The sequence below is a fragment of the Larus michahellis genome, chromosome 23 (genome assembly GCF_964199755.1).
Source record: "Larus michahellis chromosome 23, bLarMic1.1, whole genome shotgun sequence".
In the NCBI taxonomy this organism is placed as follows: Eukaryota; Metazoa; Chordata; class Aves; order Charadriiformes; family Laridae; genus Larus; species Larus michahellis.
The window spans coordinates 5581542-5607321 of NC_133918.1; the positions used below are offsets into that span (position 1 = coordinate 5581542).

The following is a 25780-nucleotide window of genomic DNA, read 5'->3' on the forward strand; positions in this document are numbered from 1 at the left end:
GCAAAAAGAAAATCATGCTACTCGTTTTTATAACAACTCATTGCCTGAGTGACAGACGACATCCCCGGCTCCTGCCGAGGGGCAGGTCGGGCGCGGTGGAGGGCTGAGCTCCACGCTGGCCCAGGGCAGCCCCAGACCCCGTGCTCCGGTCGGGCAGGCAGAGGCCACGGCCAGGGCCGAGGCGTGAAGGCACTGGGCAAACCTTGCGGGGCTTGGACAGACCCACAGGCAAGGAAATATTAAGCCAAACCTATTAATTCCAGCATCTGCACCGCTGCATCCTCCTGCCCGGTGACCAGCCCTGCCGGGACCGGCAGCAGAGCCGGGCGGTGGCAATGCCACGGCTGCGAGGAACAACCCAACACCCAACGGCTCTGCCGAGTGGAAGGAGAGCAGATCTTCACCGGCAGCTAAATACAGTGAGAAGAAGAATAGTGAGTGTCCCCCCGCCTCCTCGGTGCCGCTGATCAGGAATTCTCGCCTCTGGGGAAACAAAACCAGTTAGAAAGATTTTGTGCTTCCAGCGCAGCCTGCGGCAGGACAGACGGGGAGACGGTTCCCAGTGCAAACCCCGCTTACAGCTGCTCGGCCGAAGGCCAGGGATGAAGCAGATCCTCAGACTTTCCATCGTTTTAAAAAATTGCCTGCAGAGAGGGAAGCCTGGGTGGAAGTGGCAGGAGGCCGTCGGGGAGCAGCAGCTCTCGGTGTTTCAGGCAGACGGAATCCCGTCACCCGTGTTCACCCCACGGCACGAGGCGGCCGAGAGCCCCGTGGTGCGGACGCGGCCCGGCGCCGCTCGCCCAAGCCGTGGGCACAGGAGTCAAGCGGGCGTCAGGCCGCGAGCCTACAATTAGATCGAGGTGTGCGTTTGGTTTTTTTTCTTAACACCATTCATTTTGCAACTGAAAGTATCGGTTATTCCAAGCTGTGAATTCGGTGCCCTCCCTGTGGTAAAGCAGCACTCGGTGCTGCGCAGACAGCAGACACAAAATGAACAGTTATTCTTGGACAATTTATTCAGAATTTTAATATAAACAGTTAATTGTTCAATAGTCTGACACACAGCAAGATTTTTTTTTCTTACTATTCAAAGATATTTTGTGTACACGTCACTGCTTGGCTCTTACATATGAAAACATTGAAAAAATAGATCAAGGGGGAAGGTTTTTCTTTTTTTTTTTTTCCTTCCTTTTAAAAAAAATCATGGCACATTTGATCCTTTATTTGAAACAAGAGGTATCTGCAATACCATTTGTACTCTGGAACCTTAGATATGAAGTGAGAAAAGTGGGAGCAGCAAGATTAAACAAAGGAGAAAAAAAAAAAGACTTCCCAGAAGGTTTAACGTGTCACTGAAACTGCAGCCTGGGCGCGAGCAGAAAGCATTTGCTTTTGGCTGTGTTTGATAAAGCCGATGCGCAGCACCCCCAGCCACGCACGTCCTCAAACACGAACCAGTTCTGATACTCCATGAATAAAACCGTTCCCCAAACTGAAGCAAAAGGAAACACTTTTCCTGTTTAAACAAGTTCCTATCTTTTCAGATTTAGAAGGGGCCAAAATTCTAAAGGTCTAAAATTCTCCAGCAGCCAGTTTTCACGGGCCTCGGTTACGGGAGAAGCGTTTGGGAACTCAGATGGTGGAAGCGTCGCTGGACGCTGCCGGGAAAACCCGGATTAAGAGCAGAGCTTTGGTATCGAGTCCAGCTCAGATCTCGGTAACGAGTCCCGAGCTCAAGCTTTACTGGTGACACTGGGACAGGGGCTGGGACTCAGCGGGGCGAGCGCGTCTGTGCCCACATTGAAACTCCGCTGACGGCTCCTCTTTAGCTGCCGGAACGGCCCCGCGTCCCCCGGCCGCCCCCGCGGGGACCTCGGGGCTGTTCCCTACCATCGGCTGGGACACCGGGCTCGGAACAAAACGACTCCCAGAAACATCATTTCTTTCCGATTGCAAATCTGTTGGCAAAAAAATAACAACGCTGGAGGAGTTAATACTAACTTTTATTATACAATATTTAAAAAGTCATTTCTCTACCTGTCCCCTTATAGCTTGCATTGTGCTGCAGCTGATCTGCTGAAACTGCAAGAGTAAGTCCTTCCGTTTGAGAAGGACAAGCAATTTCATTTTAAGAAGAGATACACATTTACTGACAGCAGATTTGATAAAAACGGTAGCTTTAGAGTTGCTTTTGAACAGTCGGGTTCCTCCAAAAGTCGACTGTCCGACTGGCTTCACCCTTGCGATGCTCGGGACGGGACGAGGCGAGCCGGGGCAGGCGGGAGGCGTCAGTGCCCCGACAGCGACACCCACCTACAGAACCCCGGCAGAGGCAACACGGCGCCAAGCAGAAGGTAAGAAAAAGGCCAAATTCAATTAAGTTCACACAGAGACCAAACCAATCTTATTTTGAATTTCACGCATTTCTCAACTAACTATTTCTCGATTCCAATCCACTCAACAGCTCCTTTCCCTGGACCACGCGCACAGGGAACGACGCGGGGCGCGGGCTGTCGGGCGAGGGGAGGGGAGGGGGTCCCAGCCGCCGCCGTGCCACCGGCGCTGCGAGTGTCCCCGTGACAGCGGGCAGCTCCGAGGGACGCGGCCCGGGCAGCAGAGGGTTTATCCGCAGTTTCTTGCTCACTCCAGGCTCTGGACCGATCTCACATGGATCACGGGAGCACCTAGCACAGCCTTGAGAGTAAGTTGTGGGTTTGTTTTTTTTTTTTTTATGGCACAAAGATATTTTACTTTCTGACTTGTAAAACAAGATTCCAGTCTTGGTATGAGGAATCACTGCTCGCAGTGAAGGGCCCGGAATACCTCAGGGTCCGTCTTCGTATCACAGTGATGTTAAAGGGAACTCGATGGCCTCTCTCCCTCCCCAGAACGGAGGCTCAAGAATAACCGACACAGCACCCGTCCCGCTCCTGTCTTTTCCTACTCGCCTTCATCCTTGTCACGTCAACAACACAGTAAGTAACTTTGAGATTTTTCCAAAGATATACCAACATTATATGCAACATACTAAAATTAAGCAAAGTGTCCCATCGCTATAATACAAATTGCGGAGGAGATGGATACGCTACCCATAAATTAAGAGTACCCTTTAGCAACCTCAGAGCAGCCTCTTCCACCCCAACCCAGCTGCTTTACGACCAACAAAAATATTCTCCCTGCAGCGTGGTCTAGTTCCTGTCACCTTTCCTGGCACAGAGTTTACGTTAGTAGCTCTTCTATTTTACAACGCAATAGAGTATTTACAAGCAGCCGACAAAGGCAGTTTCTAAGCTAGCAGCCGAGCTTTGCAACGCTGCGCCGTACTGCAAGAGAAGGACCAGATTTGCAAGAGGCGTTCAGGAAGTGGCAATTCAACGTGCAAACGCTTCTGAGAAACCTCTCCAGCCTCACGCTTCGAACACCTGCTAATAAAAACACAGCAGAGCACAGAAAGCTGGTTTTATACCTCCCGCTTCACCAGCTTTGGAGACAGCGAACCTCTGGCTGTTGCTGGCACCCTCCCCGTCCCCAGACCGCGCGCAGGAGGCTCCAGCGGCTCCTCAACAGTTGACAAGTCCGTCCTGCTGCGAGGGGGAAGTTCTCTGCCCACAACGGGCAGGATCCGACCCTCCAACGAAAGCTGCCTCGAGGACAGAGAGAGCTTCCCACCCGCCGGTCAGGGCTGCCCTCCTCCAGCATCCTCCCTGCGCTGCCGCCTCCTCGTCACTCCGCAGCAGCCACTGCTCCCGCTGCAGCTGCGGAATTCTCACCCCGACGGGGATCTTCCCGGAGCAAACAGCAGCAGCTCCCTGACGGAGGCACGGCCCGCACCTTCCCGGGCAGGAGCCCTTGGCAACGCCCTGCACTGAGAAGGTTTCGTCAAGTACGTGCAATCGAAGCTTGTGGTCAACCCCCGGTGCCTCTGAACAAGCATCGGGGAGATCCCAGGAGGGATTTTGGCATCCCCAGGGCGAGGATCTTCCACCAACAGAGACCAAAGCGTCGGCCGCGGGCTGGGAGTGGAGGGTTTTCCGGAAGTGAGAGCTGGGCTTTACAAACGATGTTCATTTATTCTTCCTAATTCTACAGTTCAGCAAGCGTAATCTTTAACAGCCACAAGTGGCAACCGCTAGTGTTATTTTTTTTTTTGTTTCTAAAAAGGGGAAAAATATCTCCGCACTAGTACCATACACCTTTCCTCACCCTTGGCACTGTAACAGGATGACTGGGATAATCTTTAGGCGCAGCATTGGGTATAAACAGCTGCTCCGTGTGGTGCCAAGTGAAGACGACCCCAAGAGCCAGGCGAAAGCGCTGTCTGGCCACAAGACAAGTCCCTCGTCCAGTGATCCGCGTGCTGCAAATCGGGCGCACCCAGAGGGCCAACCAATATCAACTGAATTTCAAAGCCAGGCCCAATACAAGGTTCCAAGGTTTGTTTATAGAAAAGATCTTCTTTTCCCACAGTTACGATCGCTGCAATTTCAAATGTCACCCAAACAAGGACATGCCGGGGAGGGTTTCTTTCAGGAGGTCCCATCCCACCGGCAGGAGCCCGGATCACCCGCGCGCAGCCAGGAGGGCAGTGACCAGGACGCCCCCATGCAACGGCAGCGCCGAGGGCTGGGCGCAGTCCCTGCTCCGGACGGAAGCGCTCTGCTCCTCTCCGTTCACTAACGCCCCAACATTTAAACGGCTCTTTTGTTCTCTTTTTTTCCTTTATCACAACGGAACTAAGAGGATGATATCAAAATATCACATCCAAAGTTGTAAGTCGGTTCCTTTGGTGGCTACCGCTCGGGTTGGCGATAACCGGTGACGAGCCGTTCTCCTGCCCCTTCCCTTCGGCGAATGGTCCCTGGTATTGGAATCGGCTGATATTGATTTTCCCTGATCCACAATAGGTCCAGACCAGAATATTTAAACAGGTTCAGAGGTGCGTAGTATTAAAAATATCCTTAAGAAACACTGAGGTAGACTGCACCAGAACAGGACAAAAATAATCCCACCACATCCACCTGCCAAGATTTTACGGATACAAATTTACATGTTCTGTGTGTTTAAGGAAACAAATTGTTGTTTGTTGTTTTTTTTTTTTTTAAACTGTGTTTTATATATTAAAATAAATAAAAAATTTCTAATAAGAAAAACTTCTCTTCCTTAGAAAAGTGTGAGAATATGTCTTCTTTCCTGCAGTGTGGTACAGAGCTGCTAAACAGTTACTACTTCATGAAGCAGAAGAAATGTAAACGAGGCCTTTTGAAATCGAAGGTTCCTACCCCTGTCTGGACTGTCCACCTGCCACCCACCTTTGTGAGCACCCGGCACCCTCCACCTTTGGCCGAACCGACCCCGTTCACCCAGCGCAAAGGCCCTGCAGCTCCTGGGGGTGCTCAGGGTCCGTCGTCCTCCCCTGCCCTCGCACCGACGGGCTGAGCTACGGCGCGGGGCAGATCGAGAGGCGCTTCCCACCCAGCTCCAGCCGCTCTCCTGCGGCCACGGGGAGAGCCCGGCAGCACCGTCCTGCCAGGAATAAACAGCCACACACGGGCTCGGCCTCCCCACTCGCACTGAGTCGGGAGAAGCTCCTTTCCTCCTGGCAGAGAGCACGAACTGGCTCGTGGACTTCTCCCGGAGGAGCAGCGGAGGACGGAGCATCTCTCTCCCCTTTTGAAGCCACCTCCCGTATGACAAGGGCCTGCACCATCCATCACCTTCACTTCTTGCTTTAGCGCTTCTCCCTGCCAGCACGCGCCCTCAGCACCACCAGACACGTTTAGTTTCACAATTATTTTCTCACACCTTATGCTAATCGGCTCTGTCTTCTAGGCGAACAGCAGCAAAACAAAGCACAGTCCAGAAGACGAAAGTTGACGTCTCGAGGAGCTGAAAGCGGTGGCTGCGGCAGGCGCCCCGGGGAGCCCGCGGGACGCAGTGTGAGTATCTCAGGAAAACATCGAAGGCCCGCGGGCAGCAGGAGGCCAGACCCCGGAGCAGCATCAGACAGGCAGCGGGTACTAACCACAGTCACACTCAGCTTCTGCTCGACGTGCAGAGCCAAGAGCCTCGCGCTCTCCCCCCTTCACATTGGCTTTAGTGTCTCTTTTTTGGGTCAGGGTCCTCCCCTCTTGCCGCTGCTCCTGCGGCACAGCGCGCGCAGAAGGCCAAGCCGGGGGCGCAGGGGCACAGGAGCAGCAGGACCAGGATGTTCCGGTGTCCTTCAGCCCCCAACGACCAAGCAAAGTCCCAACTACTTTATCTCAGGGCTTCGGCTGGAGGCAGCTGGCTGCAGGGGATCAATCGGGGAACTGCGCTAGAAAGCCTTGTCGAGTATAAACTCAACACGTGCTTCGTAGCTCCTGAAAGGGTCATCCGCTAAAATTAGTTCATTCTGAAATCTCTGGACCACTTTAAGACCAAACAGTCCCCCAAATTCTCCCCTCCCCGAAAGGATCATAAACAGTCAATAATTTATATGAAGTTAAAATTTAAACCAAAGACATTTTTAAATATGTTACAACAAACAATATATATACTCAATGCTGCAAGGGCAGAGAACTCCGTATCTCAGGTCAGGGGACTCCTACGTCGTTTGGTCTTGAAAGTACCCACAAATCTCAGATTTCTGCTCCTTTGGCTCCCAGCACATTTTCCTCATTTGTTAATGAGAGAAAACCTACTCCCAAGAGTCCTTAGTATAAAAATAATCTGTTTAGGATTCAGTCACTCCAGGGAAATGGGAAAAAAGATAAGTACACACTTCCGAGAAGAGGAAAGCTTCTGTGAGAACATACAAAACTTCTGTACAAAAAAAAAGAAGCGTATATTTTGCTATATATATACACCCCACATATATATACTGCACACACACATACGCACACGCACGCACCCCTGGGATTGAACCCATTTAAAAGGTATGAAAGCAGCAGCTATTGGTCAATCTGAGGATCTGGCGCGTCCGACTGCTGTGTTGAATCCTTCAGCTGTAGTGAAGACTATGCCTGAAAGCCTGGAATTCTACTGGAAATGCTTTTTGTCCTGCAGAAGTTTTGTTCCGCACCGTTAACGCTGTAGCTCAGATACCAGCAAATTTCACGTCTTTTCTTGGCAAACGTGGATGCTCCTCCTTCAGTTTAACTTACACGGTCGCTTCCTGTTTTGAAACCATGGTTACAGGAGGGACAGCAGCCATGGAAACCTCTTCCATTTATGTTCACAGATAAGTCCACTGACAACCAGTCAACTTGGCAAAAAAAAAAAAAAAAAAAAGAAAAGTATTAATCATAAGATGATTAAAAATCTGAAGAGTTTGTAGATCTGTGTCATACACTGTGGCAGCAATAACAAGAGTCCTGAGATTTGTGGAGGGGAAAAAAGCAGACACAACCCTTGGGCCAAAGAGGAGGCGTTAGGAAGGGCTTGACCTGGGCATGGAGAGAATCCGCCCGTTTTTCTTGCCACCGTTCATGTGAGTGTAAGGTATGTGCTCTTCATAGTTCCCCTTGAGGGCCATGGAGGGTCCATTGTCCCGCCCCAGGACTTTGTCCCTCTGCGAGTACGAGGAGGGATCGAGGGGAATGCTCTCCATGTTCTCGAAGTCCATCTCGTACTCCTCCGTTTCCAGGGGTTTGTTCTCCTCACTGTAGAAGAACGAGACCTCGTGGAAGCTGGGGTGCAAGTCCTCCTTCAGCATCTCGATGATCTCGATGAAGGTGGGGCGCATTTTCGGGTTGTACTGCCAGCACATCTGCATCAGGCTGTGCCTACACCAGGAGAAAGAAGAGTCAGGGGCAGGAAGAAACAGCTTCACGTAGGCAGGGCTGGCCCGGACCAAGACCGTGTCCGTGTCAGACCACCCACCACCCACGCTCCTCCTCTGACACTCCATCCCAGTTGTTTGTTCTCTTTCCAGCCTCCGTATCTGCCTGCAGATCCTGACACTCCTTTTTCTCTATTTCTGTCTAGATCAAAAATTCCTTCCAATTCCTTCAATTGTTCTTAACTCTGCTTCCGAAGGAAACGGGGCTGCACTTCACATACTCTGTGTAAGTGCGCACACGCTCTGTGTATGGAAGCACTTGTAGCCAGGTCACAATTTTTTAATTCATTCAATTTTAATTTTAACTCAGCCTGAGAGATAACAAAGCTCCTAAAACTTCAAGGAAAATAGGAGGTTGTGCGGAGGACAGAGGTCCTGTAAACATCCCACCCAAAAGACAGGCTGCGGCAAGAGGTCATGTGTTATCAGACACCACGGAGAAAGAACTTACAAGTACAAATAAAGTTTCAAACTGGAGTTGGTAACTGGCCACGAGAGACAAGTGTCCAGGACAGCAGGCTTTTTCCATAAGGACGCTCACAAAACACGTTTATTTTTTGACTCTGGAAGTGCTGTTTTGGCCCGATGCGGGCTGGGGTAAGAGGTTCCCAGGTTGCCCCTCACGGCAGCATCCTGCTTCAGCAGCGGCTCCTCACGCCCTTCCGTCAGAACGCCCGAGCCCGGGTTAAACAGTTAATAATGGGATTTTCTTAATTACTCTGACAGAAGCGGCTCAGGGAGCATCTGGGCATGCAGCCGTGCGGGCAGACCCGGGGACGCAGCAGCCTCCAGACGGGGACGTCACGAGCAGCTGCAGGGAATAACCCTTCACCCCGGGCGGGAGAAGGTCTGGCTGCTGCGTGCGATCCCTGCGAGGTGTTTCTCCCTGTCGTCACACAGTGCCCTCTCTCCTCCCTAACCCTGCAGGCAGCCCAGCCTTGAACTTAAGTGGGGCAATGAGTCTGCAACAGAAATGAAAAGGCCTCGGACATGACAAACAGCTCTTGGCTCGGCACAGCACTCTCTGCCTCTCCCTCCTCACTAGCTATAAATTGGATTTCTGAAAATCAGCGATAAAACGTTGCTCTAATTCTCAAGACTATTTAGGTAGTAGAGAGAGATGAATGACAGAAAACCTCAGCAGACCTGGGATTAACAAGCTGGTCTCCAGCCTCTGTAGCCACGTGGGTGCAGATGGTGGCCAGGCTTTGCCACGTGACATAAGCCCACTGCGACCCACTAGTCTGGAGTGGAGGAAAAGCATTCGATACAGCGCTTACTTGTATTTTAAGCTTTTCCTGTGCTTTGTCCTTCCTTCTCTTGAACCTGTACTCACGAAGTAAGGTCCGGGTTGGTTTGATTTCCCTTCCAGCGCACTAGGCTGGCTCAGGTCCTGAACTCCTGGACCACTAAGGATGCGCTGGTTGAGTTTCTGAGAGGTGGCTCACGGAAGTCTGCTTTGCTCCTCCTCAGGAAAGAAGGGGCTATGAGGTGCCACATGTCGGGCCACCTTTGTTGGCCGCACTTCAGCTAATGAGTGCGGCTTGGTCGACTGTCCCCAGCTTTACTACTTACAGCCTCTCCGGGCAGCTGTCCGGCTGATCCAGGTACCCCCCATCCATCACAAACTTTAGCACCTGCTCGTTGGAGAGCCCCTGGTACGGCTGCTCTGCTAAACTGCTTATTTCCCAGAGGACAACACCAAACGACCTGAGAGAGAGAGAGAGAAGACTCCTGGTGAGAACAGAGCATCCCGGAGAGCTACAAGCGATAGCCTTATTTTGAAGAACACATACTTTAAAAAAGCACCACTATATGTTTAAGAAGAGGGTCTCGAAAAAAGAGTTTTTGTTTTGCGTGTACTCCAAGAAAGTCAGCAACTCCCAATTTACACCGTCCGTGTTACAACAGGGAGCTCTTCAGCTAGAGCCCACCAGGGATCGCAGAGTACAACTCACCACACGTCGGAATAAGTGGTGAAAACGCCATCCTTCAGTGACTCGGGCGCCATCCACCGCACGGGCAGCAGCCCTTTGCCTCCCTTACGGTAATAATCCGTCTCGTAGATATCCCTGGTCATGCCGAAGTCTGAGAAAAGCAATTGGGACGTGTTACATGTCTCTCCTTCCACGCTCTTCCCACTGCGCAGCATCTCCAGCTGAATGTTTCCTGCCTTTGACACCAGGCTGTTGTCACCCCCCCTAAGCCTCTTACAGCCCAACGTGCTGCCATTTGTCACCTGGCGAGTAACATTCAAAACATTTTCCTTTTCCCTGTGTTTTTGATACGAGCCATGACAGAGACTCCAGAGTTAAAATTTCATTTCAAAAATTCATCCCCTTTAAGCGAAACAGAGCTCTCTGCCCTGAAACCCCACTGCCTCGGCTTTAATTCCAGAGAGGTCTGAAAAACCACCAGGCTGTGGAGTTTTGGTTTATTTTTAAATGTTGTATTTACTTATTTCTAAAAGAGTTTGGGTTAAAAACTGGTTCTTGTGGAAGATAAATGACTTTTAAAAGGCACCTCACCTAATGAGAGGATTATCAGCACTTGGTTTGTTGTACCCAACACCTTCTTTGTCATAATTCTCATGAAAGCAAAGAACAGTGAGATAACTCCAGGCAGCTTAGGCTGGAAAGGCAATAAACCTTTGGGACAGAGGTTTGAGAATAGGGAAGTTTGAGAAAAGCTGCTCTGGCTCTAAGGGAGATGATTTTTCTGACTGAAGTCCAGACAAGTCTTTCACAGGGAAGAAAAAGAGGAAAGTTTGCTGCATTTCCACACGGAGCCAGGGAAAATCCCCTGTGTTTGCTGCACTGGGCTTCACATATTTGCCTTTACAACAAATACGACCCATGGAATTATCTTCTGATCACACACTACATACCTCCGATTTTTACAGTGAAGTCTTCTGCAACCATACAGTTCCGAGCTGCAAGGTCTCTGTGAACAAATTTTTTGGCATTCAGATAGGCCATGCCATCGGCGATCTCTGCAGCCATCTGGATCATTTCTCTCAGCGTCGGTGGCGGACGACCAGGGTTATTCTACAACAAATAAAAAGAAGTATTAAAAACCAAATCAAGTTAGTCCGTTGCACAACAGACTCCCTTCTCTCCTGTCTTTACCTCGGCATCAGGTCTCAAAGAGCGAAGGTAACTTTTCAAATCTCCATGTGCCATTAACTCCATGACCACCAGAGTCGGTTGCCCTTTGGAGACCACCCCGAGGAGGCGAACCTGGAAAATGGAGAGAGAAATTCCTTCACGGCTGTGTCCAAACGTGCTGGGCAGAGCCCAGCTATTGAAAGAGGGGGATGTAGCAAAGCCAGCACCCCCCGAACAAGAGCTCCGAGCAGCACCACAACGCCCTGTCGCGGCAAGAAGTTCTGAAAGACGCATTTTATAAAACACGACGTGGAAAGATCCCAGCTCTTTTTGATCAACCGCCTCTGCAGAAGGGCTGCTTTTGTAAGCTGAACGCCAAGCTTTGAAAGCACCAAAGACCCATTAGTTATGTGACGGGACTTGCTCATCATCCGAGGCACCCAGAGACACTTACCACATGATGGCAGCTGAACCCCTTCATCACAGAGGCTTCATTTAAGAACTCGATGCGCTCGCGGAGGCTGGCTGATTCGTTAACGGTTTTCACAGCTACGCGAGTCTCCGGCTCTCCCTTCACGATGTCCTTGGCGATTCCTTCGTACACCATGCCGAAGGAGCCCTGGCCCAGCTCTCGGAGAAGAGTGATCTTGTCTCGTGGAACCTCCCATTCATCGGGGACGTAGACTGTTGAGCAGAGAGAAATGTTTCTGAATTGCGCAAAGTATCTTTTGAAAGACATTTCTGCAGCAGCCTTGTGTAGCGCTGCCACGGGATGCTACGGGTATAAATATAAAAAAAAGAGTAGAAAAACTCCATAAAGACAATGCCAATCCCATACTGCTGCACTGCCTGAATGACCGGAGAAGAAATAAGGCACTGGAGGAAGCCCTCATTGCTCTCACCATCACTGGTGCTGAGATACTCGGGGTTAGAGGATGCGTAGAGCGGTCCGGTCGGTCCTTCCGTTTGTCTGGAAGAGAGACACAAATTCTTCAGCACTTTTGCAGCCTCTGACACATTCGAACCGAAGGCAGTTTGATTAATTCCCAAAGCACGCAGCAAATACAAACTGTCCCAATTTCCAAAGGCACAAAATATTTCCTAAACTAAATTAATGTTGCAATCATTATCTAAATTAGAAAATAAACACAGAGTTACTTCCGACAAATAAACAAAATCTTTGGATATAAGTTTTGCTTGTTCTGGTGGAAACAACATAAAATTGCACTCACCTCTTTTTCACAAGGACGTAAGCAGCTCCAATAATTCCAGCAATTATTATGGCAAAAATAATCGGAACAATTATAACAGCAATATTAGGCTGAGCATTCACTAAGAGAGAAAGAGAGAGCTGGAGGTATTACACAGGTCCAAAATCCAAGTCTTTTCCTCAATCAAATCTCCCCCTTGACCAAACTGGAACAAACATGAAACTAGAGGCTACTTCAGACAGGGAACCCGGGGCTGGTCAGAACGAGAACTCATGAAGAGAAGTCATATGTTTCTAGGTAATTTCAGTTTCTGGAAAGTAGATGGACTGGTAAATATTTTATGCCCTGCTATAGTTCCCTGGGCAGTGCTTGCTAACCCCCGTCTTCCAAAAATAACCTGGGTTTCTATCAGGAATTAAGCGTTGGGAAAAAAAAAAAAAGAACTCACAATAATCAGCCACATAAAAATAGGTAGGTTCTGTCCATGAGCCGTTTCCAGCCAGTGATGTAGCTCGTATGCGGACGCTGTAGTTTCCAGGCTGGAGTCCACGTAGTTTGCAGCCCTGCTCGTTGGCAAAATGCTTACGGGAGACGCAGTAGTGTGCTTCCTGCGGGAGGAGGGAAGAGGAAACCTGCCTTACGCTGCCTCCGCAACGGCCCCGAGCTCTGCAACAGCACACTGGGACTCCCACCTCACCGCCCTGTCTGGCAAAGCTACACAAACAGGGCTTTCACACGCTCAGGTCTTTTCCCATAGAGCGGTTTGTCCTGGATTTGCATTTTACAGTTTAGCAGTTCAGATTACAGCGTGCATATGCCATTTGCTGTACGAGACCTCAGCCCTGAAACCGGAGCCGGGCTGGCAAACGCTCCTGCCCGCACGGCGCTGGCACGCTGCGGGGCAGCCGGGCTGCCCACCGGCTCGCGGGCTGCCCAGCGCCTTCCTAATTTCTGTCTAAGCAACTGACATTCAGATGTCTGTTTTCTATCCTTCTGCGAAATAAAATTCCTAAAAAAGCTCCCTGCAGAAAACTGGCAAATCAGATAGGTTGATCTGGCAAACTGGCACCAGAGAGGCGGATTTTCATCTCTTGGTGTCGCCACAGACAGACCTCCAGAGGACACAAATTCACCAGTAGAGTTTTACGTCACACTGGCTGGTGCACAAGGAAACCAGACAGGACAGAACACCACATGCACGAGGGCTATTAAAGACTGAAGAGTCCTGGACTCCCAGGCGGAGGTCTTTCTCCAAACATGCTGAGTTAAGGGACAAGCAGAAATTCTCACCTCTGTCTCCCCAAGACGTCCGTAATTTACTTCATACAGCACAATAAGACCATTTGGCTCCTTTGGTTCCTGCCACTTCAAATGCACCGTATTTTTTTCAACCACTTCATGGGTAACTGGACCGATGATGTCATCAGCCTTGGCTAGAACGAAGGTCGTGATTAATCATAGTTTTATTTCATGTCTGGCAAAATTCAAAACTGCCAATACTCGGGGAGACCTTCCAGCCCCTTCCAGTCCCTCAAGGGGCTCCAGGAAAGCTGGGGAGGGACTCTGGAGCAGGGAGGGGAGCCGTGGGACGAGGGGGAAGGGTTTTACACTGCGAGAGGGGAGATTGAGTGAGATATTGGGAAGAAATTCGTGGTGAGCCCCTGGCCCAGGTTGCCCAGAGAAGCTGTGGCTGCCCCATCCCTGGAGGGGTTCAAGGCCAGGTTGGACGGGGCTTGGAGCAACCTGGGCTGGTGGGAGGTGTCCCTGCCCAGGGCAGGGGGGGGCACTGGAGGGCCTTTAAGGTCCCTTCCCACCCAAACCGTTCTAGGATTCTCTGATAATACTTCATCCATCGCCCTTTCCTACCAGGACCCAAAGAGAGCAGCAGTCCTACACGATGTTTCTGTATTGCAGCTGGCTCCCAGAGGAAAAGCAGCATTTTGGAAACAGCCATCAACCCAAAGCAAAGCTCAGGGAGGTAATTAATTACCTTCCGGCATGGTCCTGGCACTGACATAAGCTGCAACACTGCATCGGGACTCCTGAGCATCATGGTTACAGGCGTGGAGCTCAATGCGATACCCGGTGAAATGCCGCAGGCCTGAGATAACCAAAGACTCCTTAAACCGGACTTTTTCGAAAGGTTTCTGTTCCTCTGCGTTCTCAGATGCTATTGCAGAATTGTTCAGAGAGGATGCGATGGTGGGTATCACCACAGTGGCGTTTGCCACAGAGCCAAGGTCTCTTCGTTTTCTTGATGGCCTATTAAATAATACAGGTTACAATTTTATGTGTTATATTCACTGTAAACACATTCGCCTGAAGAGTTCGAATGGCTCAGAGTGCCATCGAAAATGCAAATTCAAGCCTCATATTTGTGATGCAACAAAGAAATTCAGGACTTTGGTTTTTTTTTTTTTTTTTTTATAAAAAGCCCCCGAGCAATCTGTCTCACCCTCTAATGCACGTCGCTTCTTAAAATCAGGTATCCCCCCGACTCTTCCCTGCACAGCTCCATACAGGGGAGAAAACCCCTCAAGCAACCAACAAGCCTAAAGCACTTGCTTGAGAATGGAAGTTCTTTTAGACCCTCCCAGCTGAACACAGCTCTGCCAGGCTGCCTCGCGGACGCCCTGCAGGGTGCTGCAACGCTTTGCCGTTCATCCCCTCCACGTTCTAGCTTCCAGCGAGCGAGGTCGCATCGCAGCCCCCAACCTCAGGTGTGCCACACGTCCCAGGTGTCACAAACTTGCATTTATAAAGTGTAAGACCAGTTTCCCAGCTCATACAGACAGATAATTTTAACCTTTTCCTCAGAGACCAAATCTGTTACGTTCTTTTCAACAGATACATTTGAAACTCACAGGTTAGATTACGTATTAGTTGTACGATTTTGTTTACCAAATATTGCCTCTCAAATTATTGCGCTTCAGTCCGAAATCAGATTTTTGCAGTTGTAAAGCCAGAACCGGCAGTGGGATCCTGTCAACTCCCCTGTTGGCAAGTGAGTGCCGCTGGCCAACTTTAATGTCAGATTCTGCCAGTAAATAGACAGAATGAACTCGACAGAGTTAAGAAACATCCACAGATTTAACTTTCTTGGGGGGGGGGAAAAAGAAAAAGAAAAAAAGAAAAGAACAAGCACCAAAACAAAACTCCCCATTCTACCACTTATTCGCCACGAGGAATTCCAGGTTGGGAAGTAACCAACGCGGTGAATCAGTAATGGTGTTTAGTTACACAAAAGGAATTAATGCCATTTGAAAAGCGGACCATGTATTTTAAGAGGATGACGATCTTTTTTTGTGTGTGCATGTGCGCGCAGCTATTAAAGGGTACAAAGAGTGACCTGAACTGAACCCACACTTGAGGCATCTCCAGTCTCTAAAAATGTACCGAGCTGTTGAAGCAAATCTTTGCTGCTGAACCGACCTTTCCACTGCCACCCTCTGAGGACCAGGCACATGATTGGCCAAGTGCAGCTACGCGGGGCATGGAGAGACCGGGTCCCTGCCACCCCCAGCTCCGCTCCCTGCTGGTATTTTCTCAACCGGCAAACGCAACCCGCTGGAAAGCAGATTTTAAGATTTCCTCAAACTAAACCTTGGGCTGTACACGACAACGTTAAGATATTCATCCACCTGATGACAAAACGGGACGCCAAACGGCAGGTTCAGCAGAGCACACTCCAGTTCTTGGTTTTCTCTTTCTCTAATTACTAATTAACTCATTTTGGAGCCGCTGTTATCTCAGCCTGTGCATTGTTCTGAACAGTGTCCCCCAACAATGGGGCAGAGTTCAGCGGCCCCGGCCGGGGTCGTGCCACCTCGCTCCTTTGGAAGGAACCTTGACGGTCAACCAGAACCTTGTTCGGACTTAGAGGCAAAGCTCCACCCCACTGTTTACAAAGTGTGGATTCAGCTGTTCCTCACGTTTAAGAGAATTTTGTTTTTCCACAAGTAAAACAGTAATTTGACCACTGATGCAACACAGGTAAAATGCAAGAATGACCTCTTCCTTCTCAAGTAACAGACAGCAAGAAAAACTTCAGAAGCTGTAAACCCCAACCTTCCCCTATTTATTATCTTGGATTTGCAGCAATTTTCTTGCCAAATTCTCTGTATTTTCAAACATCTGATGACTTCCCATAGTTGTTCCAGTGCAATTTTCATTAGGGCCATTTCAGTAGCTCCAATGACCTGCCCTGTGAAACACTCGCATTCAGGCTCCCTCTCCTCCCACTGCCAGAGACTGGCAGCATCTGATGGCTCTCGCTTCGCCGAAGGACAGAAGTGACAACTCATCATGTGCAATGGCCTGTGCTGGGGGATTTTAAAGATGCATCACCTAGCTTAGGCTACGTTTTTCCACATACCCGTGTGGAACCAGCAGAGGAACAGCTGGCCCGTCTTCCCCCTTCTGCTGGCAAAAGCATTTATATTTTTGTCTGTACAACTAAGTGCATTGAACTGGGAAACCCAGAAAAAGAGACTTTTCATGTGAGCCATTTCCCAGATCTCGTTCCCTCTGTGACCCACTGGTATTTGTAATGGCACAAGTGTGTGTGGCAGAGAGAGGACAGAGACAGCCAGAAGAGTGAGACTGCTGCTTCTGCAGTAGTGATGGTGGCGAGTATACAGAAATCACATCCTGAATAGCAGCCGTTTAGGTCCCCTCTGCCTCTCAGGACTTTTATTACTTTTGAAATCTTTCCATGCTTTCCACAGAATCACGGAGCGGCTGAGGTTGGAAGGCACCTCTGGAGATTGTCTAATGCACCCCCGGCTCAAAGCAGGGGTGGCCAGAGCAGGTTGCTCAGGACGGACCGTGGCCGGTCGGGTTTGAGTATCTCCAAGGACGGAGACTCCACAACCTCCCCGGGCAACCTGTTCCAGCGCACAATCACCCATTTGCTCCAATCTGTGCAAAACACGTTCCAATGTAAGAGCAAATAACACAGGAAAGAAGAAACAAAGCATCAGCTTCTGATGGCCACTTTGTTCAGCTACAAAGGGAGGGTACAAAGCGCGTGGCGTAAAGATACCCGCGAGCTCCGACTGGGAAGGTGGGTATGGCAAGAAGCATTTAGAAACTTGCAGTTTGCCTTGCCAGTGCCAGCGCAAATTAACCCACGAGACCTGTGACGGTGTCTCCTAGAGTAACCAGCCATGCAGATGGGGAAGGAACAGCCGCTGTGGTTTCCAGCGGGGCTCTCAGCAAGTCAGGGGAGACGAGAGCTGGCCTGCGGCAGAGCCTGGTACGGAGCGGGCGCCGCACAGGGGTCAGAGAGCTGGGACCAGGACAGGAGGAGACAAACAGTACGTGGAAAACAAGGAGACAAGAGGTAGGAGGAGTAACTTCTCAACTGCTCTGTCTCCTGCACCCCTGCCATCTCATATTCCCTCATATTCTCAGCTGTGAGATTCCTCTCCGTGACTGGCAGAAGGTTTCTTATCTCCAGAGAGGTCAATAAACTACCAGGAGCTACAGAAAAAGCACCTGAAGTAAAACACACTTCATCTTCAGTTGGCAGGCTCTGGACAGGCTGCCCTATGAGCAGGCAACGGGCACAGCAATCACGGGAAAACTAATTCCGCTTTACGTTGCCGCAGCCTGGAGCCTGTCAGGAAAGACAAGCAGGAGGCATGCCAGGAAGGTGTCTCTACTGCTGCCTTAAAACAGCAAACGGGGCTTGTCTTAAAAGGATTAGTTAGCCTAGGGGAAGTGGAGATCTCTTCCTTAGCAGGCTGACAAGGTGGCACATCCTGGTGATTGGTTTCTTCCTAAAATACATACCCCAGAAACTGGCCTGAGAAGCATCCCGGGCTGGCTGCACGACAAAATTGAAAGAGAAAAAAATAATAAAAAAAAGAAATCAGATTGTCAGAATTGTCTGCCTACATCAAGAGGAGTCTGGCTTTTGTACGTGGCTTGGTTCTCCCCTGCCTTTGAGTATGTTGTGTCCTGGCATCGTTGTGCACACTGAAACTTGTCCTTGGGGTCAGCACTGACAGCGAAGGAACAGCCCAAGGAGCGACTCTGCACAAGCTTCCCGGGGACAACTGCAGGCATCAAACCAGGCTGGCAGAGCAGAGACACTGTCTGCTAAGGCACTCAATGGCAAGAAATGTTCAGTGCACTAACGTAGCTTTTGTCAAGCAGCTGAAAATAAACATTTATTAGCTAAGGGCGGTAAGCAGAGAACAAATTTAGAGCACAAAATGCATGGCAGTGAAGAGGGTAAATCATTAGAGACTCTAACCTGATTCCCAGAGCTTCCTCTGTGAGTTGCATATGAAGTGTGAAGACATTCAACACCACTTAATGTGACACTGTGTGTGCCATTCAAAACAGGACATTCACCACCCACAGCAGTCGCATTCCTCATGGTATTGGAGGTATTTCCCAGACTAAGTGCAAGGAAGACCGCAAATACCACGCTAAAGGACAAGGCTGTGGCATGGTAAACTTCCCTTTTTCTTTTCCTTTCTTTGCAACTGGATGAAAAGCTACACCACAAAATTTGAGAACTGAAAAAAAAAAGAGCTATTTTTGGCAGAATACAAGTTTAAAGGAGCTGCAGGCATTTAGCTATTTGTTAAGGATTCTCACTTTATTCTCAAGCTGAGGAGAATTCAGAGACAGGAAATAAGAGCAGAATCTTCCAAATCTGCAGTAACACCAGCTGCAGGTGCTCAGCTCGCCCCAGTCTCCACAACACACACTCAGCTGGACTAGATGGTCCCACAGAAGCCCAGGGAGACTGGCAACGTGGCCACCTCCGGCCCAATATTTTTGTTTAATAATCAACTACGTTTCCCTGCCCCTGACCACCTGGGCAATAGCGTCTGACATTTTGTACCTGGGCACAAAAACCTCATTGTGAAGATAGTTCTCAAACGTCTTGCGGAAAGCAGACTCCTCCAGCTCCTTTTGTATTTGAGAGTCTGTTTTAGGACAGGAACAACATTCCCCACTGACATCCTCACTTTCACTTTGATTGTACTTCTGAGGGTCTTCGGATTCAAAAGGGGGAGACCACGTCCTTGAGGGCAGTTTCAATCCTGTGGACAAAACAATTTCAGTTGTCACTCGTGCCTGGCGTGGCAGAAGCAGATGTTTGATCCCACAAAGATCCAGAACTAGCGTACGCAAGACTCACAGCACATTTGGGCATCCTGAGCTTCCGTATCCAGGCCTTCGCATGACAGGCCTGTGATTCAAACCTGTGCTGGTTTTGAAACGGAGCTCAGGTGCTGCTGGAGTCAGAGGCAGTTCCACCCCAGCTCAGGTAACCCAGGGCAGCAGGTCAGATCCTGGGAGCCCTCAGTGAAACTCTGTATCCTGAGAAAAATCCAGAACAGGCCCAGGATGCCTTCAAAAATTAACTCGGCCACCGATCTCCAGAAGCACTGAAATTTTTTCCCTTCCTATCTCCACAGCTGTTATTAAACTTATTACTGAGTTTAAAAGGAACAGGCGCAGAAGGGAGATCCCCAAAAGAAAAAATATCTGAGTACTTTGTAAAAAAATGCTTTTGGAGAGCTTTTGCACATAACTTGGCAATAGCGCCTAATGTATAATGTAACTGAACGGTGGGAGAACACAGCTGCATCTCAGCCTGCTTCTTGAACAAGTCTTGAAAACAGCAAAATTAGGCACCCAGAGCATCTCTAAAGTGTGTGAAAATTCTGCAGACAACTCTGAGACAGCGTGAAAGACAGGCACAGAGAGAAAAATAGACACTCACCCTTTAAGCAGTAATCAAGTTCATAAAGCTCGCTATCTTCTGCCTGCTGCTGCCAGTACACCAGGTAGTGCGTGATGTTTCCATTGGGCTCCGAGGGCGGCTTCCACTTCAGAATGATTTGGGATGAAGAGTTGGAAACAGATATCGGATCTAACGGGACCGATGGAACTGCGTGGGTGGGAAAAGAGACAGAGGTCACTTCCACTGCTCTGCGAGAGCCTGACAGAACGAGGCACAAACACAGGCGAGTTTCCATTTCCATGGGAACAAATGGCGTTCTCCGCAGTGGGTCCACTGACGCCCAACAGTCCTGCGGCAGGAGACACCAGGGTGCACACAAGCTCTTATGCATGGCCAACACGAGCCCGACGGAAGAAGTGCACGTTGGCACCACCTCCCCATGCAGGGAAGCACACGCCCTTCCATTTGTTTAGCAAGGATGCCCTTAGGCAGGATACCCGAGTAGAGCAGCAATGGCAGTGGAAACTTTCATGGGTACGCGACTATCACAACTACCACGCAGAAGACTATTTAGACTATCTATTTTTCACTTGCAAAGCAGCACTAGTTTAATGGCACTGACCAGTAGCGTTGGTCTGGACATAGATGATTTCACTCTTTGCACCATATGTTCTTCGTTCATCTGAGAAGGTGACCAGAGTTTTAACAAACACGGCGTACTGCGTCCATGGCTTCAAGCCCCTCAGAAGCCAGCCTGGCTGGGCCTGGGCTTTGGGCTCATTCGACCGCGGGGGTGGGTCGACATCCACAACCGTCCAGCTATTGGACCCACAAGCGTCCTGGCCATCAAACTCCGTCACGTTTTGGTATGGACTTTAGAATAAAAGGAAAAGCCTCAAATTAACAGAATCCTAATTCAAACTTTTAAAAACAACATTTCTAAAGACATCACTGAAAGTTATAATCCTTTACCCTTTGGAGAAAGTATAACTACCTCATTGTACGTATTCTGAAAATGAAGCCGAGGGAGCTTTGCAACCCAGTCTCCAAACACTATCACGGATCAGGCAGCGTTCCGGAGATGATCCCAACAACTAAATCCAGGCTAATTATTTTCAGCTTTATGAAAATCAGCTCAGTAACCTTGATTCTGAAAGAACGTTTCCCACCTCAGAGGGAATAAATACCTCAACATTCCACGGAGATAGTGGGGAGATGATAAACTCCACAGTTAGAGTATGTATATCTAGAATAGTTGGAACAACTAATGTCTGGATTGCTCTTAAATGAGGAATTTTGACTGTACACAACTCAGGTAAGTCCCTTTTACGTAAGGGTAACACTGGAAACTTAAGCGTAGGAGCCAGACAATCACAGAAACTAAATAACTGCGCCCACAGCAGGTTTAATATCTACCCTTCAATGCCAACTGCCCTTTGTGGCAGCCCAGCGTGGCTATTGTTTTGTAACCTAACGCTGGATCACTTACGCTTCTTTGTAAAAAAGCATAAATCCCAGGAGATCCCGGAAATCAGGAGGCCAGTACGGCTCCCACTTCAACAGGATCTTGTCATGAGATGTTCTAATGGAAGAAAACTTCAGCAATTCATTTTCACCTGTAACAAAAGAGAAGTGACAATAATTTTGTTAACGCTAAAAAATAAAGGCTTCTATTTTTAATTATCTTAGAAGTTTATTTTCTCCACAGGTAAATATGAGGACGCTGGTGTTGAGAAGAGCTGCTCATTAACACCCATCTCACTTTGACGCTATTCCTGCCCTAAGCCAGGGGCTGGAACCTCCTGCGGTTCCTGCCAGCTGAAATTTTTCACTGGTTTTATGAAAATGAGCCTGTAGAAGAGTCGAACTAAATTCTAATAAGCGTGAAAACTAGAGGCAACGTATTTTAAAATTCATCACGATCTATATTGCTGAACCCCATCGTATGATTTGCACGGCTTCTGCAGCCTCGGCCGGCCCGGCGCGTGGGCTCCCAGCCCTGCCCGGTCCCTTCGCAGCGACGGACAACGAACAGTTGCAGGAGGGTGGAGTTCTGAGACTCGGGGGACGCGTTACAATATGGTATGTCCACGCAGCCCAAGAAGGACAAACTGCGTAGCTCTGACTGGATTTGCCATTCCTGCAGTAGCTGCACAAGGGAGGAAGAACATTCATTTCACGGGCACAACATCCAGAACAAACAAGGCTTTTTTTCTTCCCCCCCCCATATTTTTGGTAAACAGGATGCTGCCCATGTGAAAACTAGACTTGAAATGTAAAAACAAACAAAAAGCCAAACACACTGACTGGCAACCTGTGGTTTGAGGTGGGGGGTGGCACAGGAGCAGCTCAGCAGAGTGGCGTTAAAGCTGGCAAAGAGAAATGAAACCGTCTCCTCCTGCCCCCTTAAACAACGCAACCAGCCAGCCCGGGAGCCGCACGCAACCCCGCACAGAGCTGGGTTTGAACCCCAAATCCAGTCTCATCCCCAAATGTGGGAAGAGCTCGTTAGCGTCTCATGGGAGGAGATGACCTTTACAAGCAGCTAATTCCTTGTGCCTCCTTCGCTCTGCCCGGGCCAGGGCTGCGATACCCGAGGGACGGCTCTGTGTACGTTCTTTCACTGGTACTGCCAGTTTTTAGGTGGGCAGTCATTACGTTCCCTTCTCCCCACAGTGCTGGCACGGCCACACGTGTTGATGTGCTGCAAACCAGATCAGGAAACTGATTCAGCTGAAAGATCTTCACTTTCTACGTCTGCTCACAAATAGCTGCACCAGCACAAGGACAGAACTGGGGAAGGGGCTGTGCAAAGGGCAAGGAACCAAAATGCAAGGGACTGAAATCACAGTTTAATTAATGCCAAGAGTATCGGTGGCGATACCTGCTTAAACACCTAATGTGCCAACCGGTGTGTGCTCCTGTCCCTGCCTGCACGTAAAACTTCGTGGGGCCAGACAATAAATCAGAGCAGAGAGATGACACAACCCAAGAACAAGAAAGCAGAAATGCCTTGCTGTTTTTTACCCCATATTGATTCAGAGTAGGCATCGCCACGTGGCGCCGTAAGAGTTCTACTGGCACCAAGAGGGAAATGGGGTTGTGTGGGGCATAGAACGGGAACAAACGGCGGGGCTGGGGGTGCCGAAGGGATGTGCTTATGGCAGTGTTGCTGCCAAAATACCTGTCTGCAAAACTACCCCTTCAATAGCCCGACTTCAGTTAGAGCACAAAGCAACACTGTGTGTTTGCCCCTCAGTCACGCTGACACAGGCGTTGTCTTATCGTTGTTTCTGAAGAAAGCTGTTAGCTTAAAAACTTCCGAGAAGCATAACAGAAATTGTTGGAAAAATTTCTCTGACTGTTGTCATAGCAACTCGCCCGCATGGCTCCAGAGATGGGTGGAAATCCCATTTCTCTACCATGTTTGTTCTGTGTGCGTACTGTCACCTCATGACATGGGAAAAGAAGATTATGCCTGTTAATCAGGTACTCGGCAGTAACAGCAAGTCCCAGCCTGGACTGAGGTTATGTTGTGCTAAACTCTTCCAAAAGGCACAACAATACACTCAGCCCCGAAAACCTCACAGCTGAGCACACAGAGAGCAAACTTCTGAAGACCAAAGCTGGCAAGGCAGGCTCCTGGCCAGACGGGGAACCCATAAGGACTTTTACTCATGGCACATCGACAGCGTCGCTGCGGCGCACAAGCAAGCGGCAAGTCACATGCCGGGTGCTTTACCAAAGGACAAGGACAGTCCCTGGAAAAGCATCGCAGGCTGGGCTGGAGAAACGAGAGTCGGAGGTGAGCAGGGCAGAGGGAGAGGAAAACGAATCAAGTCTCGCTGCATCCTGAGACTTTCTTACATGAGGCTTGATCACCGTTGGTCTTCAGGGCTATGTCGTTCCTTTCCTGTCGCCCCTTAGTCCCCGAGATCTCCTCCATCTTGTGGATTTCCGACAAACACAGTTTGGGATTATAATGGAAGAAGAGTTTGCCTCGTGCAATAGTGAGGTTGTGTTTACTCCAGTCCCAGAGCTGGCGAAGATTCTGGTTATCCAAGGCATAAAATGAGTAATTCCTGAAAGCAGAGAACGGAAATGTGGATTGGGGGGCAATCCACTGAAACTGGGGGGCAATCCACCGAAGACTTTTTTTTTTTTTCTCATGCACTAATCCAGACACCAAAGAAAAATGAATGCAAACTATCTTCCCTGGTAGGCCACAGGCCATGGGCAGTGAAACAGTCAAAAATAACCTAGGAATTGTTTACCAATACAAATCACCCTGATAGCACCGGCACTCCTTATACTTCAAAGCACTAAAATAAAGTACCTTTTGAAAGCACTCACCCAGCTTCTAGTGTTTCTCCTCTAATCAGATGTAGTTTACGAAAAAAAGAAAGAGAAACCAAGGCATAAGACCGGCGAATTTTGAGGTAACCTGAGATTTCTTCTATCAAGCCAAGATTCGCTTCTAGCTCAGCCGCTATGTTATCTGTGGAGAGGAAAACACCAGGTTTAGTTTTCTGATACCACAGAGAAAATCACCGATATCGGAGCCCAAACATGGTAAATAGAACTGCTTTACGTTAATTCCTAAGAACTTACAAAAAACACTTAGAAAAAAACCACCAAAAGAACACCACAAGGGCCTTTGCTCTGCGGTTATTGCTGTGACTCACTCTCAGACTCAGAGCGGTCACAGCGAAGGAGCGGTGCCCCAGCTCACGGCCGGTGCCACATTCACTGAGCTGACACCCAGCGCTCCCTACCCCCTTACTCATGCAGAACTTACTTCCTCCACGGATATTTATAACTAAGCTTCCATTGACAACTGTGCAGCCACGGAGCTCCTGGGCCGACGTCACCGAGTCGATGGTCTTCTCCTTCCCATAGTCGCAAACCTTCGGACAGGGCCCGGCGCAGGGCGTACAGTGCAAGCTGAAAAACAAGGGAATCAGGAATGCAGAAGCGATGCTTTCGCGCAATGGCATCTAGGGCGTCCCCAGCAGCCCTCGAAAGCGAGCAGTCAATTCAAAGCAACAATATGGCACGGGATCCACCTGCAGTGCGCAGCACACGGCTCTTAGGAACACCAAACAACTGATGCTAATTCTTTAAATTGTCATTTCCACATTCCCAACGCTAACCACTCTGGCCCTTCCTACGTAACAGGAGCCAGAATGAGGAGATTTTCACTATTTTGAGTAGCACCTCCACCAGGACGCTGCTCGGTACTATACACACCAGGGGTTTCAAGATCAAGAAACCCAGGCCCAGTCTCCATCCCAAGATCGTTATCCAAACATGTAACTGATGAGCGGAGAGCTGGCCATTCGGCTGGGAACCCTCTGACTAAGGACTGGACATAAAGTTGCTTTGGGAAAAAAAAAAAAAAAACACCAAAAAAAAACCCAACAGAAAAAGGCAAGCATGTGCTTTGTGCTCTGGGGAAATACTTCTTAAATGGCAGCAAGACGATTGCTTGCCCTGGTCACAACACCACGAGAACGTGTCCCCAACTGCTTCAGAGAAATAAACGCTCTAGGAAAAGCACGGAGCAGTGCGGTGAGGTCCCACTGACAGCAGCCTGGACCAAGCGCAGGAGAGAGGCGATGGCTGCTGTTACACAAGCGGCGTGTCAACTTTGGGGGCTGCTAGTTCATTCTTTTGGAAAGAAAAACAGGAAATGGAATAAAAAGTCCCATTTAGAATGAATTCCCTGAAATTATTACGGCAGGAGCAAATACATGGGAGCACAACGCTACCAATATTCATAGGAAATCTGACTCATCACAATATATAATGATATTGTGGGACAAACAACGAAGTTTTCAGTGATAAACAGCTCAGCAACATAAATTATTTAATTCTTTTGTCAAAAAACCCTGGGAATAGCCGGAATGGCTGTTCCCTGCTTTGATTCATG

General features: G+C 49.3%; 1 protein-coding gene across 1 annotated transcript in view; it reads right to left on the minus strand.

Annotated features, from left to right (window-relative positions):
• Positions 1-5778: 5778 nt before the first annotated feature.
• INSR (insulin receptor) overlaps positions 5779-25780 on the minus strand; it is a 52241-nt gene continuing 32239 nt past the window's right edge. The window contains exons 4-21 of the mRNA XM_074565327.1: positions 24647-24792; positions 24202-24346; positions 23716-23930; positions 21338-21464; positions 20471-20721; positions 19888-20055; positions 19000-19201; positions 14128-14399; positions 13428-13570; positions 12586-12745; positions 12159-12258; positions 11829-11896; positions 11381-11610; positions 10948-11058; positions 10707-10866; positions 9778-9907; positions 9395-9529; positions 5779-7763 (exon numbers count right to left, since the gene is read on the minus strand). Coding sequence (XP_074421428.1) covers positions 7409-7763; positions 9395-9529; positions 9778-9907; positions 10707-10866; positions 10948-11058; positions 11381-11610; positions 11829-11896; positions 12159-12258; positions 12586-12745; positions 13428-13570; positions 14128-14399; positions 19000-19201; positions 19888-20055; positions 20471-20721; positions 21338-21464; positions 23716-23930; positions 24202-24346; positions 24647-24792 — 3118 coding nt within the window. The 3' untranslated portion in view covers positions 5779-7408. The remainder of the gene's footprint in view (positions 7764-9394; positions 9530-9777; positions 9908-10706; positions 10867-10947; positions 11059-11380; positions 11611-11828; positions 11897-12158; positions 12259-12585; positions 12746-13427; positions 13571-14127; positions 14400-18999; positions 19202-19887; positions 20056-20470; positions 20722-21337; positions 21465-23715; positions 23931-24201; positions 24347-24646; positions 24793-25780) is intronic.